The sequence below is a fragment of the Trichomycterus rosablanca genome, chromosome 25, assembly GCF_030014385.1.
Source record: "Trichomycterus rosablanca isolate fTriRos1 chromosome 25, fTriRos1.hap1, whole genome shotgun sequence".
Classification (NCBI taxonomy): Eukaryota; Metazoa; Chordata; class Actinopteri; order Siluriformes; family Trichomycteridae; genus Trichomycterus; species Trichomycterus rosablanca.
Genome location: NC_086012.1, coordinates 18,569,760 through 18,589,742, shown reverse-complemented (window position 1 = coordinate 18,589,742; position 19,983 = coordinate 18,569,760). Strand labels below are relative to the sequence as shown.

General features: G+C 45.4%; 2 protein-coding genes across 2 annotated transcripts; both read right to left on the bottom strand.

The window, feature by feature from the left end:
* Positions 1-503: 503 nt before the first annotated feature.
* On the bottom strand, positions 504-2,593 carry si:rp71-39b20.4 (potassium voltage-gated channel subfamily V member 2). The gene is made up of 2 exons (XM_062987941.1): positions 1,280-2,593; positions 504-959 (listed from the first exon to the last, which is right to left on the bottom strand). The coding sequence occupies exons 1-2, from the start codon at positions 2,591-2,593 to the stop codon at positions 666-668; spliced, it is 1,608 nt and encodes a 535-aa protein (XP_062844011.1). The 3' UTR covers positions 504-665.
* Positions 2,594-7,554: 4,961 nt separating this feature from the next.
* angptl4 (angiopoietin-like 4) lies at positions 7,555-14,484 on the bottom strand. The gene is made up of 8 exons (XM_062987295.1): positions 14,392-14,484; positions 13,393-13,893; positions 12,193-12,303; positions 12,022-12,100; positions 9,427-9,543; positions 9,068-9,163; positions 8,660-8,941; positions 7,555-8,554 (listed from the first exon to the last, which is right to left on the bottom strand). The coding sequence occupies exons 1-8, from the start codon at positions 14,482-14,484 to the stop codon at positions 8,373-8,375; spliced, it is 1,461 nt and encodes a 486-aa protein (XP_062843365.1). The 3' UTR covers positions 7,555-8,372.
* Positions 14,485-19,983: the final 5,499 nt, after the last annotated feature.

Here is a 19,983-nt window from a genome sequence, read left to right as displayed (position 1 = left end):
AGGACGATTCCTGATGTCATAAACTCACTGATTTTATGATGGTTGTCATGGTTACAGGAGTAAACACTACTAACATTTCCAGTAAAAGTTGGGACGTTTAGTAAAACTCAGTAAGAAGAGGAATGTGTGACGTGTTCATTAATAATTCACATCAAATCAGATTTATCAGCAACCAAAACAATATTAGAACTGATCTCAATCTGCTGAAACTAAACCTCTTAATCTGTCTGTAAAATGAAATAAACACTTTACAGCCAAAAGTATTTGGACGCCCGACCGTGAGTGTGTTGATGTCCCGTTTCAAAAACAAACACTATTAAAATCGAGCTCTAAACTCTACAGAAGCTTCTCACAGGACTTTGTGTGTCTGTGTGTGGGTGAATTTGTGCCTGCGCTGATTGATCAGTCGATGTTCCAATTCATCCCAGAGCTGTTGAGTGGGGCTGAGCTCAGGGCTCTGTGCAGGACGCTGAAGCTTTTCTTCACGTCTTTATAGAGCTTGAACTGGAAGGGACCTTCCATAAACTGTTGCTGCAAAACTGGGAGATTTATTACACCTGTTAGTGACTGTTGTGGCTGGAACACATGGATTCAATAATGAGAAGAGGCGTCCACATTCTTTTCTCCCTGTAGTGTATCTCAGGCTGATGAACGAGTGTTAGATGTCAGTTGTCTCGGTGGTGGTTCCGATGCTCATCATCACTCTCGTCCTCCTCAGGACTGAAGCAGTTCTTGAATCTCCCCCGGAGTCGTTGGCGGAGCTGCAGGCTGCGCTGCACTTTGCTGTTGGTGAATTCTTGAGCTTTCAGTTTGCCGTAATAATCGGAGAACTTGTTGAAGAGGATGGAGATCGGCATCCCGTTCAAAATGATCCCGAACGAGATGCAGCCGAACGCCACCACGCAGCCGCCGAAGGAGACCGGGACCACGTCGCCGTAACCCACCGTGGAGATGCTCACCTGCACGGAGGATCAGAAAACACACCGGGATAAAAAAATACTCATCTGATGAAGCTTCTACAATAAACACTATTTTATAATAATAGTGAAATGTAAATAATTAAAGAAGATCAGAACGGTTTTATGTTTCTCTCCTGTATAAACCAGGTCTGTTTCTCCTTCTCTCAGCAACAGTGACACCTACTGTCCGGTCAGGGCACTGCCATAAGTGGTGGAGAAATACAGAGCACATAGTGTGTTCCTCCCAATGTATTACAGATTTCTATAAGAATCTACCCCTGAGTAGACGCCATTGTTGAGAATTGTTGATATTTACTTACTGCCGCCCACCACCACGTGTCTGGGATGCTGCTGAAGGGCGTCCCGACCACATCCTGTTCCACCGAGAACATCAGAGCAGAAAAGGCGAAGATTCCCATGATGATGAAGAGGAACAGGCAGCAGACCTGTTCGAAGCACTGGCGTAGGGTGAAGCCGAACGCCCGCATGCCCGTCGAGTGCCTGGCTAATTTGAGAATGCGGAAGATGCGCATGAGTTTCACCACTTTCAGAACTTTGCTGACCTTGCTGACTCGCGCCATCGTTTTAAGATCACCCTGAACGTTGAGGTCCTCCTGATCAGAGAAGACCTCAAACACCAGCTGAATGAAGTACGGCATCACGGCCACCAGGTCCACGAAGTTCAGGCCGCTTTTCAGGAAGGTCTTGACATCGCAGGTGGTCAGGAGGCGAAGAAAGTACTCGAAGGTGAAGAAGAGGATGGAGACGATCTCCACACACTCCATGTAGGTCTTACCGTGGATTTTATACTTCTTCAGCTCGCTCACCGTGTTCAGAACCATGGCCACGATGGACACCAGCACAAACACTGTGGACATCACGGCGAAAAACTTCGCTCCTATGGACGAGTACGGATTCTCCATCAAATCCCACAGAGTTTTGCGGAAACTACCCAGAATCATCTCGTCGAATCCTTCCTCGACATGATGAGGTTCGATTTCAGCCATCAGCTCCTTATTCACTTTCAGCTGGTCTCTGATCTCGTCCACTTTTTCTTCGTAGAGAATTCGGCAGCAGCGCAGCGTGTCGTTCAGGTTCAAACCCCAAAAATCGATTTCCTCCTCGAAGTTAACGGGACAGACGCTCTCCATCACCCACAGGACGTTACTGTAGTACAGGTGGAAGATGTAGTGGAAGAAGGTCGGATCTCGATCGAAGAAAAACTCGTTATTGATGACGCAGTAATCGTCGCAGAGTTTGAGCCGCTTTACTGGGTCCGTACACACCGCCAAAGCGCCGATCCGTGATTTCGGATATTTGGCAGCTAAACGTTTGGGGATGTTGAAGACTTTCCCACCTACGTTTAGATTGATTAAGCTGAGCTGCTTGTGCAGTTTGGCTGCGTCGCCGTGTTCCTTCTCTCTGCTTTTACTGCCGAACTCTTTCACTTTGTTCGCAGGACTGTCCAGGCTGTCCATGGACGTCCAGGGTTTAATCGAACTCTGCTGTGAGAAGGGAATGGCCGTCTCCTCCTCGTCCACGCTCTGAGAAAAGCTGTCGTTGAGTTTGAGGCTGGCGAAAAGGCTCGAGCGTCTCTTTATTAGCTGCTTCCAGTGTCGTCTCGGGTTGTTCATCGCTGCACCGACACGGACAGACCAGAAAAGAGTCGAAGCACCAAGTACTGCACGACTCTGCTGATTAGAAAAACATCACCACATAGTTCAGCAGCTTTAAATAAAGTCAAAATATGAAAGAAATTAAATAAAATAGAAGAAAAAGACCAAAACAGACCAGAAGTTTAGTTCATTGTGTGAGTGCCGCTCTCGAGTCGAGCAGATAAAGAAACAGCGAGCAGAAGTCCAGGAGGAGGATTTAACCACCTCACACTCTTAATCTGCCCCCGTTATAAATACAGCCGCGAGGATTAGCGCTCATCGAAGGGTTTAAAGAGGAAACGCTGGAGTTACGCAGTCGATTATTTAAAGCTTCAACAGCTTAAACAATGAGATCATAATAATCTCAAAACCATAATCCTGCAAAACCATATTTCATTTAAACTCTCCAACAGTCAAAATGTGTTTTTCTGCCTTGGCTTAGTGGTTAAGGTACTGGACTAGTAATCAGAAGGTCACTGGTTCAAGCCCCACCACTGCCAGGTTGCTGCTGTACGGCCCTTGAGCAAGGCCCTTAACCCTCAATTGCTCAGACAGTATACAGTACTGTAAGTCGTCTGCTAAATGCTGAAAATGTACTCGTAAATGCTGTACCCGGTTTTTATATACTCAGTTCCCTTGTGCACTCTGGCGACTTCTGTCTGCTGCATGGTCAGGATCCTTTCTGTGTGGAGTTTGCATGTTCTCCCATGTTTGTCCGTTATAAGTTTCCTCTGGGTGCTTCGGTTTTTACTCACAAGACATGCAATTAGGTCAGTTTCCCTAAGTATGTGTGTGTGTGTGTGTGTGTGTTTGGTCTGTGACAGACTCGGACTCGTAACCACCGCGACCCTGACCACGATAAAGCGGTAAAACAATGAATGAATGAATGAATGAATGAATGAATGGTTGTATTTCTGGTTGTACGCTGCTTCACTTTGACCCTGCAGTTACAGAACTCAGACACTAGATGGTGCTGCAGCTCCTGTAACAGATCGCGTCAGAACGTCACATCCACGCTCACACACGTGGGTTGTTACTGGGTCTGTGGTAATTTGTGCCCGTCCAGTTCGAGTAAACATGGAGAGAGGAGCCTGGTCCTGCAGGCATGTGCTAGTCTGCAGCACACACCGGTCAGCAGAGATCACCAGAGTGCACAGAATAATCCAGTCTATCCAAACTGATTCAGGGCAAAAAGGAGTTAAAGCGCGTTCCTCAGGTGTTCCTCAGGTGTTCCTACGACCTGTCTGATTTTATGTAAGATTAATTCATACTGATCAGGTTCATGGTGAGTCCGGAGCCTATCTCAGAACCTCTGGACACAATTAAGGAATAGAAGTGGAATCAGTTGTATTTTCCCTCTTGCTTTTCTTACACAGAGGGGTCGTTTAAGTTAGCTATCACACTTACTGGTATGTTTAATCAAGCATCTACTGCTCATATTTCTAACACAGGTGTGTTAACAGTGTGTAAAGCTACAAAATAAATTTTAAGGTGATGGTACAAGGGGCCCCGATACACAAAACATGACATTTCTTGGGGGCCTAGAATTCCTAGCGGCCCCTGGAAGTGTGTAGAAGCTCTAGTGGGTAGAGCTTTGAGCTATCAACCGGAAGATTGGCGGTTCCAGGCTCAGCTATCCTGCCACTGTTGGGTCCTTGAGCGAGGCCCTTAATCCGGTCTGCTCCAGGGGCGCCGTACGATGGCTGGCTGACCCTGCGCTCTGACCCCAGCTTCCAAACAAGTATATGTACATATGACAAATAAAGGATATCTATATCTTCTGTTTGTAAATCTAATAAACATTCTGCATGTTCAGATCAGAAGAATATAAAGTGTAGTAAGTGTGAGTTTGAGTATAGTGCGGAATCTGAGCAGTAGGGGGCAGCAGTAAGTTCACCCTGATCCCCCTCCTGAACAAAAGAAAATCACCCAGTGCGTGTGTGTGCGCACGTAGGCCGGTCAGCATGCAGTGTGCACGTGAACACAGTCTGGTCCTGCACCCACCCAAACCCCCCAACACATACACACACCCACACAACACACACACACACACACACACACACACACACCCAACACACACACACACACACACACACACACACACCCAACACACACACACCCAAACCCCCCAACACATACACACACCCACACCCAACACACACATACCCAACACACACATACCCAACACACACATACCCAAACCCCCCAACACATACACACACACACCCACACCCACACACACACCCAACACACACATACCCAAACCCCCCAACACATACACCCACACAACACACACACCCAACACACACACCCAACACACACACACCCAAACCCCCCAACACATACACACACACACCCACACCCACACACACATACCCAACACACACATACCCAAACCCCCCAACACATACACACACACACCCACACACACACCCAACACACACATACCCAAACCCCCCAACACATACACACACCCACACCCAACACACACACACCCAACACACACATACCCAAACCCCCCCAACACATACACACACACCCACACAACACACACACCCAACACACACACCCAACACACACACACCCAAACCCCCCAACACATACACACACCCACACCCAACACACACATACCCAACACACACATACCCAAACCCCCCCAACACATACACACACACCCACACAACACACACACCCAACACACACACCCAAACCCCCCAACACATACACACACACACCCACACCCACACACACACCCAACACACACATACCCAAACCCCCCAACACATACACCCACACAACACACACACCCAACACACACATACCCAAACCCCCCAACACATACACACACATACACACACACACCCACACACACACCCAACACACACATACCCAAACCCCCCAACACATACACACACACACACACACACCCAACACACACACCCAACACACACATACCCAAACCCCCCAACACATACACACACACACACAACACACACACCCAACACACACATACCCAAACCCCCCAACACATACACACACATACACACACACACCCACACACACCCAACACACACATACCCAAACCCCCCAACACATACACACACACACACACACACCCAACACACACACCCAACACACACATATCCAAACCCCCAACACATACACACACACACACCCAACACACACATACCCAAACCCCCCAACACATACACACACACACACACAACACACACATACCCAAACCCCCCAACACATACACACACCCACACAACACACACACCCAACACACACATACCCAAACCCCCCAACACATACACACACACACACAACACACCCAACACACACATACCCAAACCCCCCAACACATACACACACCCACACAACACACACACCCAACACACACACCCAACACACACCCACCCAAACCCCCCAACACATACACACACCCACACACACACCCAACACACACATACCCAAACCCCCCAACACATACACACACACCCACACACAACACACACACCCACAACACACACACCCAACACACACATACCCAAACCCCCCAACACATACACACACACCCACACACACACACACACAAACCCAACACACACATACCCAAACCCCCCAACACACACACCACACACATACCCAAACCCCCCAACACATACACACACACCCACACACCCACAAACCCAAACCCCCAACACATACACACACACCCACACACACACACAACACACACACCCAACACATACACACACACACACCCAACACACACATACCCAAACCCTTCAACACATACACACACACCCACACAACACACAAACACACACACCCAACACACACATACCCAACACATACACACACACCCACACAACACACAAACACACACACCCAACACACACATACCCAAACCCCCCAACACATACACACACACCCAACACACACATACCCAACACACACATACCCAAACCCCCCAACACACACATACCCAAACCCCCCAACACATACACACACACCCAACACACACATACCCAAACCCCCCAACACACACACACACAACACACACATACCCAACACACACCTCACCCACCCAGTCCCCAAAATAACTGAGCTTATAGGGCCTAAAACAAAATCCAGAAAGAACACAATGCTTTTTAAAAATACATTTATTGTCACATCTGAGATCTTTTATCTCGTAAAAAATAATAAAAGTTTCTTAGAACACCCAACACACACACCCAACACACACACACCCAAACCCCCCAACACATACACACACACCCAACACACACACCCAACACACACATACCCAAACCCCCCAACACATACACACACACACACACCCAACACACACATACCCAAACCCCCCAACACATACACACACATACCCACACACACCCAACACACACATACCCAAACCCCCCAACACATACACACACACACACACACACACCCAACACACACACCCAACACACACATATCCAAACCCCCAACACATACACACACACACACCCAACACACACATACCCAAACCCCCCAACACATACACACACACACACAACACACACATACCCAAACCCCCCAACACATACACACACCCACACAACACACACACCCAACACACACATACCCAAACCCCCCAACACATACACACACACACACACAACACACCCAACACACACATACCCAAACCCCCCAACACATACACACACCCACACAACACACACACCCAACACACACACCCAACACACACCCACCCAAACCCCCCAACACATACACACACCCACACACACACCCAACACACACATACCCAAACCCCCCAACACATACACACACACCCACACACAACACACACACCCACAACACACACACCCAACACACAGTCCCCAAAATAACTGAGCTTATAGGGCCTAAAACAAAATCCAGAAAGAACACAATGCTTTTTAAAAATACATTTATTGTCACATCTGAGATCTTTTATCTCGTAAAAAATAATAAAAGTTTCTTAGAAACATAAATTAGGAGGGAAAAAAATACAAAAAACACAAACAGAAACGAACAGTCATGTATAATAATATAAAATCTCTTACGTACAAACAACAATTATTATTGAATATTTAACAGCAGGAAGATTGTTAGCCGCAGTCAATATGACTGAAATCATCACAGGAACGTCCACGTTTATTCCTCAAAACTCCAATTCAAACAGAACAGAAAAGAAGAACCGACTCTTTCATCCTCAACACTAAACATCGGACTAGTGGGTAGAGCTTTGGGCTAGGGACCGAAAAGTTGTGTGTTGGAATCCCAGCTCTGCTCGAGCAAAACCCTAAATCCTCTCGGCTCCTGGGGGCCGTACACAAGAAACATTACATTGTACCGCACATGTGTATCTGTATATATGACAAATAAAGGCGTGGTCCATCCATCCATCCATCTCACATCATCTCATGGTGGATAAATCGAGCTTTTCATCACACATGAATTAAACTGCACGTTCGATCACGTTTGGTCCACATTTTTACATCGTCTGTAAACCTACAGGCACCAATAAACCTAAATCTGAACCGAACGCAGCTTCAGGTGTTAAAGATGTTTTTCAGTTCGTGAGAATTCCATCAGTTTTGTTCCGACATGCAGATCTGGATGTCGGCCAATTTCTCCTTGTGAGCACCCATCAATTCTTGGAAAGCTCCGTTTCACAATGTACACGAGCGGCGTGGCCGGGTAAAGTCTGCAGCACAATCAGAAGGGTTTATGATTCGTTCTGCGTCTGTGCGGACGTAATCATCATGGTCGTGCTCTTCAGCGGGTAGTATCGACTGTGCCAGGTCTTCCAGAAGGCGCCCTGTTTCCTCTCGTGCCTCTGTTTGGGTGGAGTAATGAAATATCTGCCGTTCAGGTTGGAGCGACCGCAGTTAGAGAACCACCAGCCTCCTGCAAACCAACAAACAAATCACGTTTTTATAGAGTTTCAGTTCATTATAAACAACTCTCCGTCCTGCGGCGCTCCCACATCTCCAGGGTTTAAGAAATGCTTACCAGATAGATGTTTGGCGCAGTTGAGGTCGAGTTTTTGGTCGTTGTCCCGGTCGCGGGTGGAGAAGGGCAGGCCGGAGGAGGACTCGGAGCTTAAAGCACTTTCCAGATTCCCAGCAGGACTTTCCAAAATCCGGAGCGAGTAGTTTTGTTTCTCTCCGGCCAGACGGAAGCGGTACTGCACGGCCCGGTGTTCGTCCAGCCAATCAGACATCTGGATTCTCAGGATGTAATCTCCGTCTCTGGTCAGACGGTGGATTTTCTCCAGTCCGAGCCAAAACTCGCCTGCAGACGAAGATAAAAGATCAGAATGAGTTTAATTACATGTTTATTACTGAATTAGAATCATCACACCACTGAAACACGACGTTCCTCGTCAATCAAAACCACCCAGACAGATTCCAGACTCACCGTTCAGGTTTCCGAATCCGTTGCGATAATCGTCCCACAGCTGATCGAAATCAACAGATCCGTCCTGGCGTCTCTGGATCAGCGTCCATCCGGCTTCTGCATGTACAAAATTTAAAAAAAGCTTCGTTCACATAAACAGAATCATCAGCTCTTATAATCCACCAAAATGACTTCTACTTTATTTCCTGATTTCTATTTTGTGCCTCTGAAAGCTGCAGTTCAGACAGTGACTGGATTCATGCTGGTCTATTTTTTTATTGCGTTATTATTTTTAATTGGTTTTATGTTATAATTCAGTAAATCTTTTATAAATTCTCTGAAGCTCGGTATAAATGAGAGATGATCATTCCAGTACGTACCGGACGTCATTTCACAGTAGACGTCGATGGGTTGGGAGTCGGAGGGTTGAAGTGTGTAAAGTCCACGTTTAGTTTCTCCTCTCAGGAAGAGTTCATGACAGTTTGATGCTGTTGTCACTGTTAGAAAAAAGAATAAAAAATACATTAAATAAAATAAAATCTGTGGTACAGAACACCATGTTTTATTACATCTAAATCCGTTAGTGTGAATGATTCAGACTGCAGCTACTGATCTGATTTTCTGATCCAGTTTACACCACGCTGGAATAATCCTCTCTGGTCCTAAATCATCCGATTCACCCATAAACCATCTGATCTGATCAATTATAAACACTCACACACACAGACTGTAATTCTGTTCAATTACACCCAAATCAATCCATCAAATGTTTTTATTCTCAGAGATGAAACAGAGACAGAATCCTCTGATCATCAGTCCAGTACCTTCAACATCAGCCCACCAAACCAGTAAACCAGTCCTGCCCTAAGCAGTCGAACACTCTCTCACATATGTATATGACCCCAGAACAGGCGTTCTTACCAGCTGTATAAATCTATTATATAGAAACTATATTTACTTTGTAGCTGCAGTTTAGGGAAACTGAATTAAACAGTGGTAAGATGAATTAGAATGTTGACAGTGATCCAGGCCCTTTCCTCCAGCACTAATGATTTCGGTTTAATCCTGTTCACACTGAGAGTGCAGGAGCACAAGTCACATTTTCTGCTTTCATCTCATTTACAATATTAGAATATTAATTGTGCATTATTTGTATTTTTATAGTTTTATTCCTGTAAAATCGCGTCACTTCTTTTATCTCGCCTTATTTTGATGCCCATTAAAACACGCATCATGAATCAGGACTCGGTGTCTCTACTGAATCGAGTCCTGACTGAATCGAATCAGCTCAGAAACACCAGAGATCGTGATGAAATAAATGTTTTAATGCACAATAACAAAGATCTGCGTGCGCGTGTCCGTGTGCGCGCTCATGTGTGTGTGCGCGCTTTGTTCCAGTCTCCTGGCGCAGCGTGTAAACACGACCTTTCCTCCAGTTCCCAAGCTGCCTTCCATCATCTGCTGCTCATCACACACACACACACATTCCTCTAACACACCCCCGCGACCCCCTCCACCAGCAGCACGCCCCGTTCACGTGCACAGCAGCCTGTGTGTGACGTCACGGGGGATGCACAGCTCGTGGTAGGGGAGTGCAGGAGAGCTGGGTGAGACCCGATCCGAGCAGACTGAGCCGTGCTGCACCTACACTACTAATAATACACTAACACGTGTACGTGTGTGTAGTGTGTGTGTATATAGTGTGTGTGTATATAGTGTGTGTGTGTGTGTTGCATGCTGTGTGTAGTGTGTGTATATAGTGTGTGTGTTGCATGCTGTGTGTATAGCGTGTGTGTATGCTTGCATGTGTGTGTGCGTGCAGAAGGGAGGGAGGATGAGGGATCAGTCCCAGTCTGACAGATCTGGGGGAAAGGTCGGACACACACACACACACACACACACACACACACACACACACACACACCCCACCCCCCCCAGAGGAAGTGTGTGTTTTTTTATGACGAAGTAAAATCCCTTAAACAGCCCCAAAAAAAGTCTGTACAAAGTTCATCAGCCAAAAATAATCGGCTCAGTGTGTTCAGGCTGGATCACCGCCAGGATCTCTGATCCCTCTGATCTAAACCCAAACCCCCCGCCGGGGTCTCACTGACCCCGAATCACCACACGCCAAACTTTCACCCACTTGGAAACCTTCCAACTCAAAGCTTTACTCCACAAACCAGTTTCTCATACTGGAAACCACGTCTGGTCTGGAGCTGCTCTGGTGCTTCAGCAACCTCATCTTCTGTGACGTCTAACTTGCATAGGTTTTTGTTTCGTTCTTACTGTCATTATTTATTCAGACGCCCTGACCAGTGTGGAAAATATTTATTCACATTCCGGAAAATCAACCACATTTACTTTATGAGAATCTGTTTGTTTATTTAAAGCGGCTACCAACGACACTGAGAACTAAACATAAAGGTTCACTTATTTATTAACCTGAAAACTCCCAATACAACCTTCATCTGAACTTCTAAAATACTATAAACAGGAACCCAAAACCACCCGTCCTCCTTCAGCACACCACGTTCACCTAGAGGCCCAAATGCACCCATCAGAGCTTCATCCTGAACCGACCAGACCCCCTTCAGCCCAGACGGCCCCACAAAGCCACGAGCAGTGATCTACTGTACATATTCAGATCTAATCTGGGTGGAGTATCAGTTCCAGCACCTCTGTGTACCTGCTGAACCTGCAGGAACTTCATGATAGGTACCTGATAACCCGCAACTAGTCTGTGGTGATTAAGCAGACGTGTAATAATGTGGACCCGAGGTGGCGCGTCTTCCACACCAGATAATCAGAACCACGCCCTCATTAAAGCTGCAGTCTGGAAAGTTACCAGCGTTAGTGCTCATGCTTTAAAGCTGGACGCTTTAATGATCACGGCACTGGTGGGTCCTAATCTAACGGTACTTTGTTCCCCAGACTCAAACCTGATGTGTGTTTGTGATCACTGAGGAGAAACTCACCTGCTGGAGCATCTCGCTGGTCCATCAGCGCCGGAGCTTCATCACTGCTGGAGACTGACGGCTCAGTTTTCATCTGGATCTGTGAACACCAGTATAAACCATGATGAACTGGTGTGGTGTGGAGGAGCAGAACCGTACCAGCGTGTGACGGTGCAGGTCATCGGGACTCACCTGGTTCTGCAGGGTCCGGATCCGCAGGTTCTGTTTGTCCAGTTTTTCCTGCTGCAGTTTGATCCGCTCCACCAGTTCATCGATGCGCTTGTTCTGCGTCTCGAGCAGCAGCTGGAAACCAAAAGTACAAGACTCAGAGAGGAGCTGATCAGCGATGGTGTGAGGTTTTACATCTTTAAAGCTGCAGTCTGTAACTTTTGGGATTGTGTGTGTTGACCAGGCAGGAGGAGGTGATGACCCCCAAACATTTCTGATGCTCCGGTCTCGTTTCCATCGGACGCTGCCTGCAGGATCAGGTTTCCTTCAGAACGTCACACACCACAGCTTTAAAACTTTCAAATGTTTTATTCGGGTTCATATTTACAGCCAGGCAGTGAGGCGTAAGTAAATGGACGGGGGTTTGTGTGCATGCACATTTAGAGTTGAAGGGTTCATGCTGTTCCTCTGCACAGACGTGTTGGTGCACGTCCAGCACGCTCCTGCACACCAGCTTCAACTGAAGATGCCAAAAAAATGTTCCTTCATTGTTTCAACTCCATCTGAACATGCACATGGACTCTGATCATAATCCCTAAACTGTTGATGTGGGAGTCATGTCTAATGTACACTGATGTTACAGAAGAACCGTTTATGGTGCCACCAGGAACCCTCTTATGGGTTCTTGAACCACAGAACCCACAATAACGGGGGAGAACCCTGAACTAGAAGTGATCAAAAAGTTCTACAGAGAACAAAACACGACTGTAGATCCAATCTAACACCGAATATGTGTCTAATCTACATAATCTATATGTCTGTGTATCTGTATCTATTCTGTCTGTCTATCTATGTGTCCGTCTGTCTGTCTATCTATCTATTCTGTCTGTCTATCTATAATCTATCTATCTATCTATAATCTATCTATCTATCTATAATCTATCTATCTATGTGTCCGTTTGTCTATCTATATAAACTATATAATTTTTAACTTCATCCGAACATGTACATGGTTTCTGATCTAATCCCTAAACTGTTGATTTCTAATGTACACTGATGCTGTAGAAGAAGCGTTTATGGTGCCACCAGAACCCTCACACCGGTTCTTGAAGCACAGGACCCAGATTAACGGTGCAGAACCCTGAACTACAGGAGATCAAAGCGCGACTACAGATACATTGTAACACCGCGGTGCGTTTGATGTGTGGGTGCGCGTGCGGGTACCTGCACAGCTCGCGCGTCGCTGTGGTTGCCGCTCGCGCTCTTCTCGAGCTTCTCCTGCAGCGCCGCGGTGACGTTCAGGATGCGGCCCTCGCGCTCCTCCAGCCGCTGCGCGCGCGCCCGCAGCTCCGCGGTGTCCGCGTGCAGGTGCTGCGTGGCCGCGCGCAGCTCGCTCACGCTCCCGTTCACCACCGCGAGCTTGACGGTCGCCTCGCGCATCTGGCCGCGCGTGCGGTCCACGTGCTCCTTCAGGCTCTGTCCGAGCTGGAGCAGCCCGTGCGCGAGCACGTTCACGTCCTCCCAGGGCGCGTACTGGACCCGCTTCTCCTTCCGATCGTAGTGCGGGGCGCCGGAACCGGAACTCACGAGCACCGTGATGCAGAACAGCTCGCTCAGCTTCATCTTCAGTTCGGTAACGCGCGCGTGCGCGTGCGTTTGGGTCGCTGGTCTCGCGCAGAAATCTGTGCAGTCTCGTGCACTCCTCTCGCGCTCTGCCCGCGCCGCCTGTATTTATACGCAGCTCGCGCTCCTGATTGGTCGGTGTGAGCACGCCGGGTCTACCCCCCCCCCCCCCCCATTCTTTTTTTGTGGGTCTGATGATGTAACAACCATGTGGATTTACAGGATATATCCAGCTCCCCAAACCACAGAGCACTCATTCTATACATTTATATCAGATTAATATGAGCATAAACATCATTTCTATATCAGTGATGGATTCAGAAAGTATTCACCCCCCCTCAGATCCTCACACACTGTTGTGTTTGATTCTAAACAGAATCACAGTTTTAAGATCAGATCAGATAAGAAACCTTTTATTATCCCACAGGAGGGAAATTTACAACTTTACAGCAGCTTTCAAGAATATAAAGATATAAAAGTGTTCACACATGTATTAAATAATATAAATATAAGGATATATAAAAAATATAAATAAACAGTCTTTAATAAGGTTGAACAAAGTGTACTGAACAGAGTACCACCGATTCTACATTCAATCACCCAACATGACGACGTGAAAACATCAACAACTGAAACCTCGTCTTCACTAAAGTATTCGAACCCTTCGCTCTGATCCTCCAGACTGTTCATCATGTTTGCTTTCATGATCCTGAATCCACCTGCTGCAATCTGAACGGATTACACAGAGTTTGGAAAGTTCCACAGGGTCTAAAAAAAACCCAATTTACACCAAACCATGAAGTCCAAGGAACCATCTGTGGATCTCCATGAGTAAATTGTGGCAGGACATCGATCCGGGTGAAAATACATTAAACTTTGGACCCATTCAGTCAAATTGGGCATCTGGGCAAGAACAGGCAAGTTTTTTTGTATAGCACCTTTCATACACAGTGGCAATTTAAAGTGCTTTACATAAGGAAAAAAAATTAAAAGCATTAAAACATTCCTGAGCTCTAGAATCTCAGAAAGACTTCTTGCAAACATTTAATTACAATTAAAAGAACATGAAATTAAAACAAGAGAGATAAAGGGCTTTAATACAATTAAGAACATGAAAAACTAAAAGAAAATATAGTAAAATAGCTTATAAAAAGTGCAATGTGAGTACATGAAACATAAAAATACACATTTTAAAATAAAGATTTTAAAACATCAAGGCTAAAGAGCAGTACTAAAACTCTTTCACCTCTCTGACCAAGGCAAGTACAGGCTTGGTCAGAGAGGTATAAGAGCTCCAAATGTCCACAGATACGGAAGAAGACGCTCACAACATGTGATAAACAACATGTGAGGGAAATCCCTAACCTGATTCTCTGGTCTGATGGGATGAAAACAGGTTGGTGGTACAAAAGAAGCCGGTCGGGCGTCTCCGTACACATGACCGGCTGTGTCTGAGATTGGCCGAGGCACCGTGATGGATTGGCGTTCTGTCCTGTGTGTTACTGCATTGTTCTCAGTGATTCCATGGTAGTGAGCCCACCACGACCCTGACCAGGATGAAGTGATGGCAAAACATTAAAATGAAACAATGAAAATGAATCAAGACCATTTATACCAACACATAACTTGAACTAAAAGCACGACGGTGATGCTGTGATGGAAAATGATTAAAGTTAAGAGTTTTATATATTATTTACTTCAAAAAGAAAAAAGTCTTTGATGTTTAAACATTTAAAATAAACAAAACAGACCAAACACCAGAGAGAGAAAAACCAACATTCATGTTCTGATCTGAGTTAAATGGTAATTCGAATCATTCCTGACTCATTTGTACTGGTGTTCTGGTCTGTGACCTTTCCCCCAGTTCTCACAGTGTACTACACACACACACACACACACACACACACACTGCACGTTTTCCTCATCTACTCATTGTTCTACACACACACACACACACACACACACACACACACACACACACACACACACTGCACGTTTTCCTCATCTACTCATTGTTCTACACACACACACACACACACACACACACACACACACACACACACACACACACACACACACACTGCACGTTCTCCTCGTCTGGGCTGTGATGTTCCAGTACAGCTCTGTTAGATGTTAGATGGTTCCGGTTCTGAAGCTGTTCCAGAGTGAGAACAGGATCACGTTCCCTCAGATAAACCTCACCAATCCGTTGTTTACACATTACTTACCTCTACAATTACTCATCTTTCACTTTTGTATGTTCTCCTCATGTCCCCCCCCCACCCAAAAAAAACATGCAGAAGGTGGATTGGCTGCTCTAAAATGAGCAAATCAAAAGGTAAGGGTGCAAAGGCCTGTAATGGCGTGTTTACGGGTGTATTCCAGTCATGCGCCCACCGAGACCCTGAACAGGATCAGTGAAAATGAACAATGGTTTGACCAGTGACATGGAGTCTATAACAGCCTCCCTCTTCTCTGAAAGGCTTGTGTGTGTGTGTGTGTGTGTGTGTGTGTGTGTGTGTGTGTGTGTGTGTGTGTGTGTGAGTGTGTGTGTGTGTGTGTGTGAATAAAGGAACACTGGAGCGTTTCAGGCTAAACAGCTGCATTTCAGCTCCCAGCATGTCGACCTTTTACCCAGATTCTCCTCCACATCTGTACAGAACAAAACCAGCCGAGCTTCAGTCCTCACCAGAACCTGCTTCAACCAGTCATTGTATACCACTGAGGATTCCTGTATGAACCTCACAGACACATACTGTATATACACAAATATACACACACATATATACACACACATATATACACAAATATACACACACATATATACACTCACACTGATACACACACATATATACACACACACACACTGATACACACACATATATACACACACATATATACACAAATATACACACACATATATACACACATACACTGATACACACACATATACACACACACATATATACACAAATATACACACACATATATATACACACACACTGATACACAAATATACACACACATACACTGATACACACACATATATACACACACACACTGATACACACACATATATACACACACATACTGTATATACACAAATATACACACACACACTGATACACACACATATATACACACACATATACACACACATATATACACACACATATATACACAAATATACACACACACACACTGATACACACACATATATACACACACATATATACACACACATATATACACAAATATACACACACATACACTGATACACACACACACACTGACACACACACATCCGTACCAGACGCCACAGCCTTTACGTCCTCGAGCTCAAGGTTTATTAAACTTTTTTAAGCAACTTACATTTCGTCCATGATTTTTATCATCACCCAGGCAACACAAAAATGAAATATGTTAATTAATAATAAAATTGGTGACAATCTACTTCCACTGTGGTTTACGAGATGTAACATAAAGCCTCCACAAGGGGGCGCTCGTGTACAAGTTTATTTCATGTTTGTTCCTGTTACAATTTGTTGATTTCATTATTATTGTTTTTCTCTCTGACCCATTTTTTTGGAACAACCATGCTCTAGCTGGTCCCTCCTCGGACCACACTGGGTGGGGACTCACCACGCCCGCCTGTGACACCCCTTCGGAGTAATTTCAACCCAGTCCAATCATAATGATCTGGTTCTGATCAAAGACCCTCAGGTACTTATAATCTGCTGCGATTGATACCTGAACTACGAGGAACCTTCATTAAATCAACATCTAATAGATAATCAGACCATCAGATCATCATCAGCACCAGTGATACAGAACAGGTGCCTCTCTTTATTTATTATTTAGAAATATAAAAACCTTTAATATAAAGACAATAAAATCAGCAGGTCAGTAAGAACCCTGATGTGACAGTGTGTGGTAAAGCGAGAGGCTTTAAATCAACACTGAGCTGTAAGTGTTACTTCTTCATTTCAGTAAATATTCAGTTCTGTTTTAAATGAAAAGTGTTTACCATACACATGCTGCGTAGCACATCTACTCCCATAATGCATTGCTCCAAGGACGAACATGACATCTTTAAAACATGAATTGTTGATTTTGATGTACATGACAGCCAGTGAGAGCGAGGAGTCACATCAAGGACGAGAACAAGGACAAGAGAGCAAATAACTGAGAGACGCAGAAACAACATTGTTTTCCTTCAGTGTGTGTGTGTGTGTGTGTGTGTGTGTGTGTGTGTGTGTGTGTGTGTGTGTGTGTGTGAAGCTTATGGGGATTTCTGGTGAACACTGTGTTCTGGTGGTTTGGAAACACATACAGAAAGAGAAAGAACCTTGAAGGCCAGGCCCCAGAATAACAATCATACTGTAGTAGAATGCGGTGAAAGGTGCATATCTGCTCATCAGTGGAGCAAAACACTGTCACTCATGAGCACATGTCCTCACACGGGGGTCAAATTCTCCTCAATCTGCCCACACCTGAAAAACAACGAGTCGGTCTGACTTCAACAACCAGCACATTGTGAGGAACTGGTTTAGAGGAGTCAATCAAAGAAGATAAACATCTCCACACAGGGGTGGGTGTAGGTGTGGTGTGTGTAGGTGAGGTGTGTGTAGGTGGAGTGTGTGTAGGTGTGTGTATTTACACACACATTCATTGGCCACTTTATTAGGAACACCTAGTCGCTCATTTTTGTGATTATCCAAACAGCAGCGTGAAGTAGAAAATCCTACAGACAGGATCTTCACCAGTATCAATCAGGAATCTGGTCAGTGTAGCTCGGTTGCTAGTTCGAGTTGTTCTCACACGTGCAGGCATTCAGCACTTAAAGCAAATAACAACAATAATTCATGGGACAGGCCCAATTATGTCATTGTTTGAAATCAAATGGACTGAAGGCTGGATGGTGTTGCAACAGCGCCTTCTACTGGCTGGTCGAGGTATTAGCCGGGTTGGTGGAGGACTACAGAGAGCGTAGTGAGTTCCTCCATAAAAAGCTCTTTAAAGCTCTTTATAAGGATCCTTGACCATCCAGTGTGAAGATGTGTCCGGCTTCATGTTTTAGACAAATCTCTTTGTACACCAGTCTCACCCTCTACCATCACCCAGATAGTGACTACAGAGTAAAGGAGGAAACGGTTTCGGGTACAGGCACAGTAAATATGGCTCCTCGGTGGGGTTCCTGGCTTTACTCTCTGTTATAGGAAAACAAACTCTGCACTTCAGGGGGCCATAAGAGTAAAACCAGCTGAGAAGGTTCGGGTCTCCAGCAAGAGCTATTTAAAGCTTCCAGAACTAATGGAGAAGTTATATCTCACAGCTGGCCTTGGATGTGTACGAGTCCCCCATGATTAGCTGGAATCTTTTAACCAGTTTCAACCAGCAGCCACCAGCACCAAGCAGGAAATGCAGCTGAAAAATATTTTTGACCTTGACTGTGTGTTTCTGCTTGATGTTTACTCCTCATGTTATGGTTCTGTTTTGACTTCAAGTTCCTCATAGTGATGCAGGAAGGTAACGAGGGGACATGGTAACCTTAGGACGGACCTTTGGACAGTAGCGATGGGTTAGTTATAAACTTTTCTCTGTCCAATCAATGCCCCAAATAAAACAACTCCCATCACATGAGGGCAAAGTCTTACCCAGGGCATTACACACCACAAACAGAGATCTGAACAATCCACATTACACAACAGAAACGTGACTTTATTCATTTAAAGACCTTTAACACGTGGAAAATATTCTACTAGACAGAGGATAAAATGGATTCCTTGACAAAGTGCTCATAGTACAGCAGGATGAAGGTAGTTGATCAGAAAGAGGAGAAATAGGTTTGGAGAAGTGATAAATAAGTGTTATCACGTTTGCCACAGCACCAGGCCCCCGTCCTCTTTAAAGAAAGTTACTCAGTTTGTGTTGGAATAAATACTTCAGTGGACCTACCAACAATCATCAACATCCCAATAAACAAGAACCTGTAGGAGTTACTGGAGCTCAGAACTGTTTCTCAGTGTCAGGTTTCACCACCACAGTTTACAATAAATGGAAAAGAACATCGTGATCAGCCAAAACCAAAGAAATCTAAAAGTTTGAACTCTCCCACAAAATGCCAAAATAACATCATACTGTTAGCTCACCAGATGGAACCTCGTAAATGTGGGAAGTTAAATGTTCATT

Coding starts and splice junctions, on each gene's coding strand:
- si:rp71-39b20.4 (XM_062987941.1), bottom strand. CDS start 2,593: ATGAACAACCCGAGACGACACTGGAAGCAGCTAATAAAGAGACGCTCG. Junction 960..1,279: donor ACACGTGGTGGTGGGCGGCA/GTAAGTAAATAT, acceptor TCCTCCGTGCAG/GTGAGCATCTCCACGGTGGG.
- angptl4 (XM_062987295.1), bottom strand. CDS start 14,484: ATGATGAACAGTCTGGAGGATCAGAGCGAAGGGTTCGAATACTTTAGT. Junction 8,942..9,067: donor CGGATTCGGAAACCTGAACG/GTGAGTCTGGAA, acceptor CTTCGTCTGCAG/GCGAGTTTTGGCTCGGACTG. Junction 8,555..8,659: donor CTGCGCCAAACATCTATCTG/GTAAGCATTTCT, acceptor GTTGGTTTGCAG/GAGGCTGGTGGTTCTCTAAC.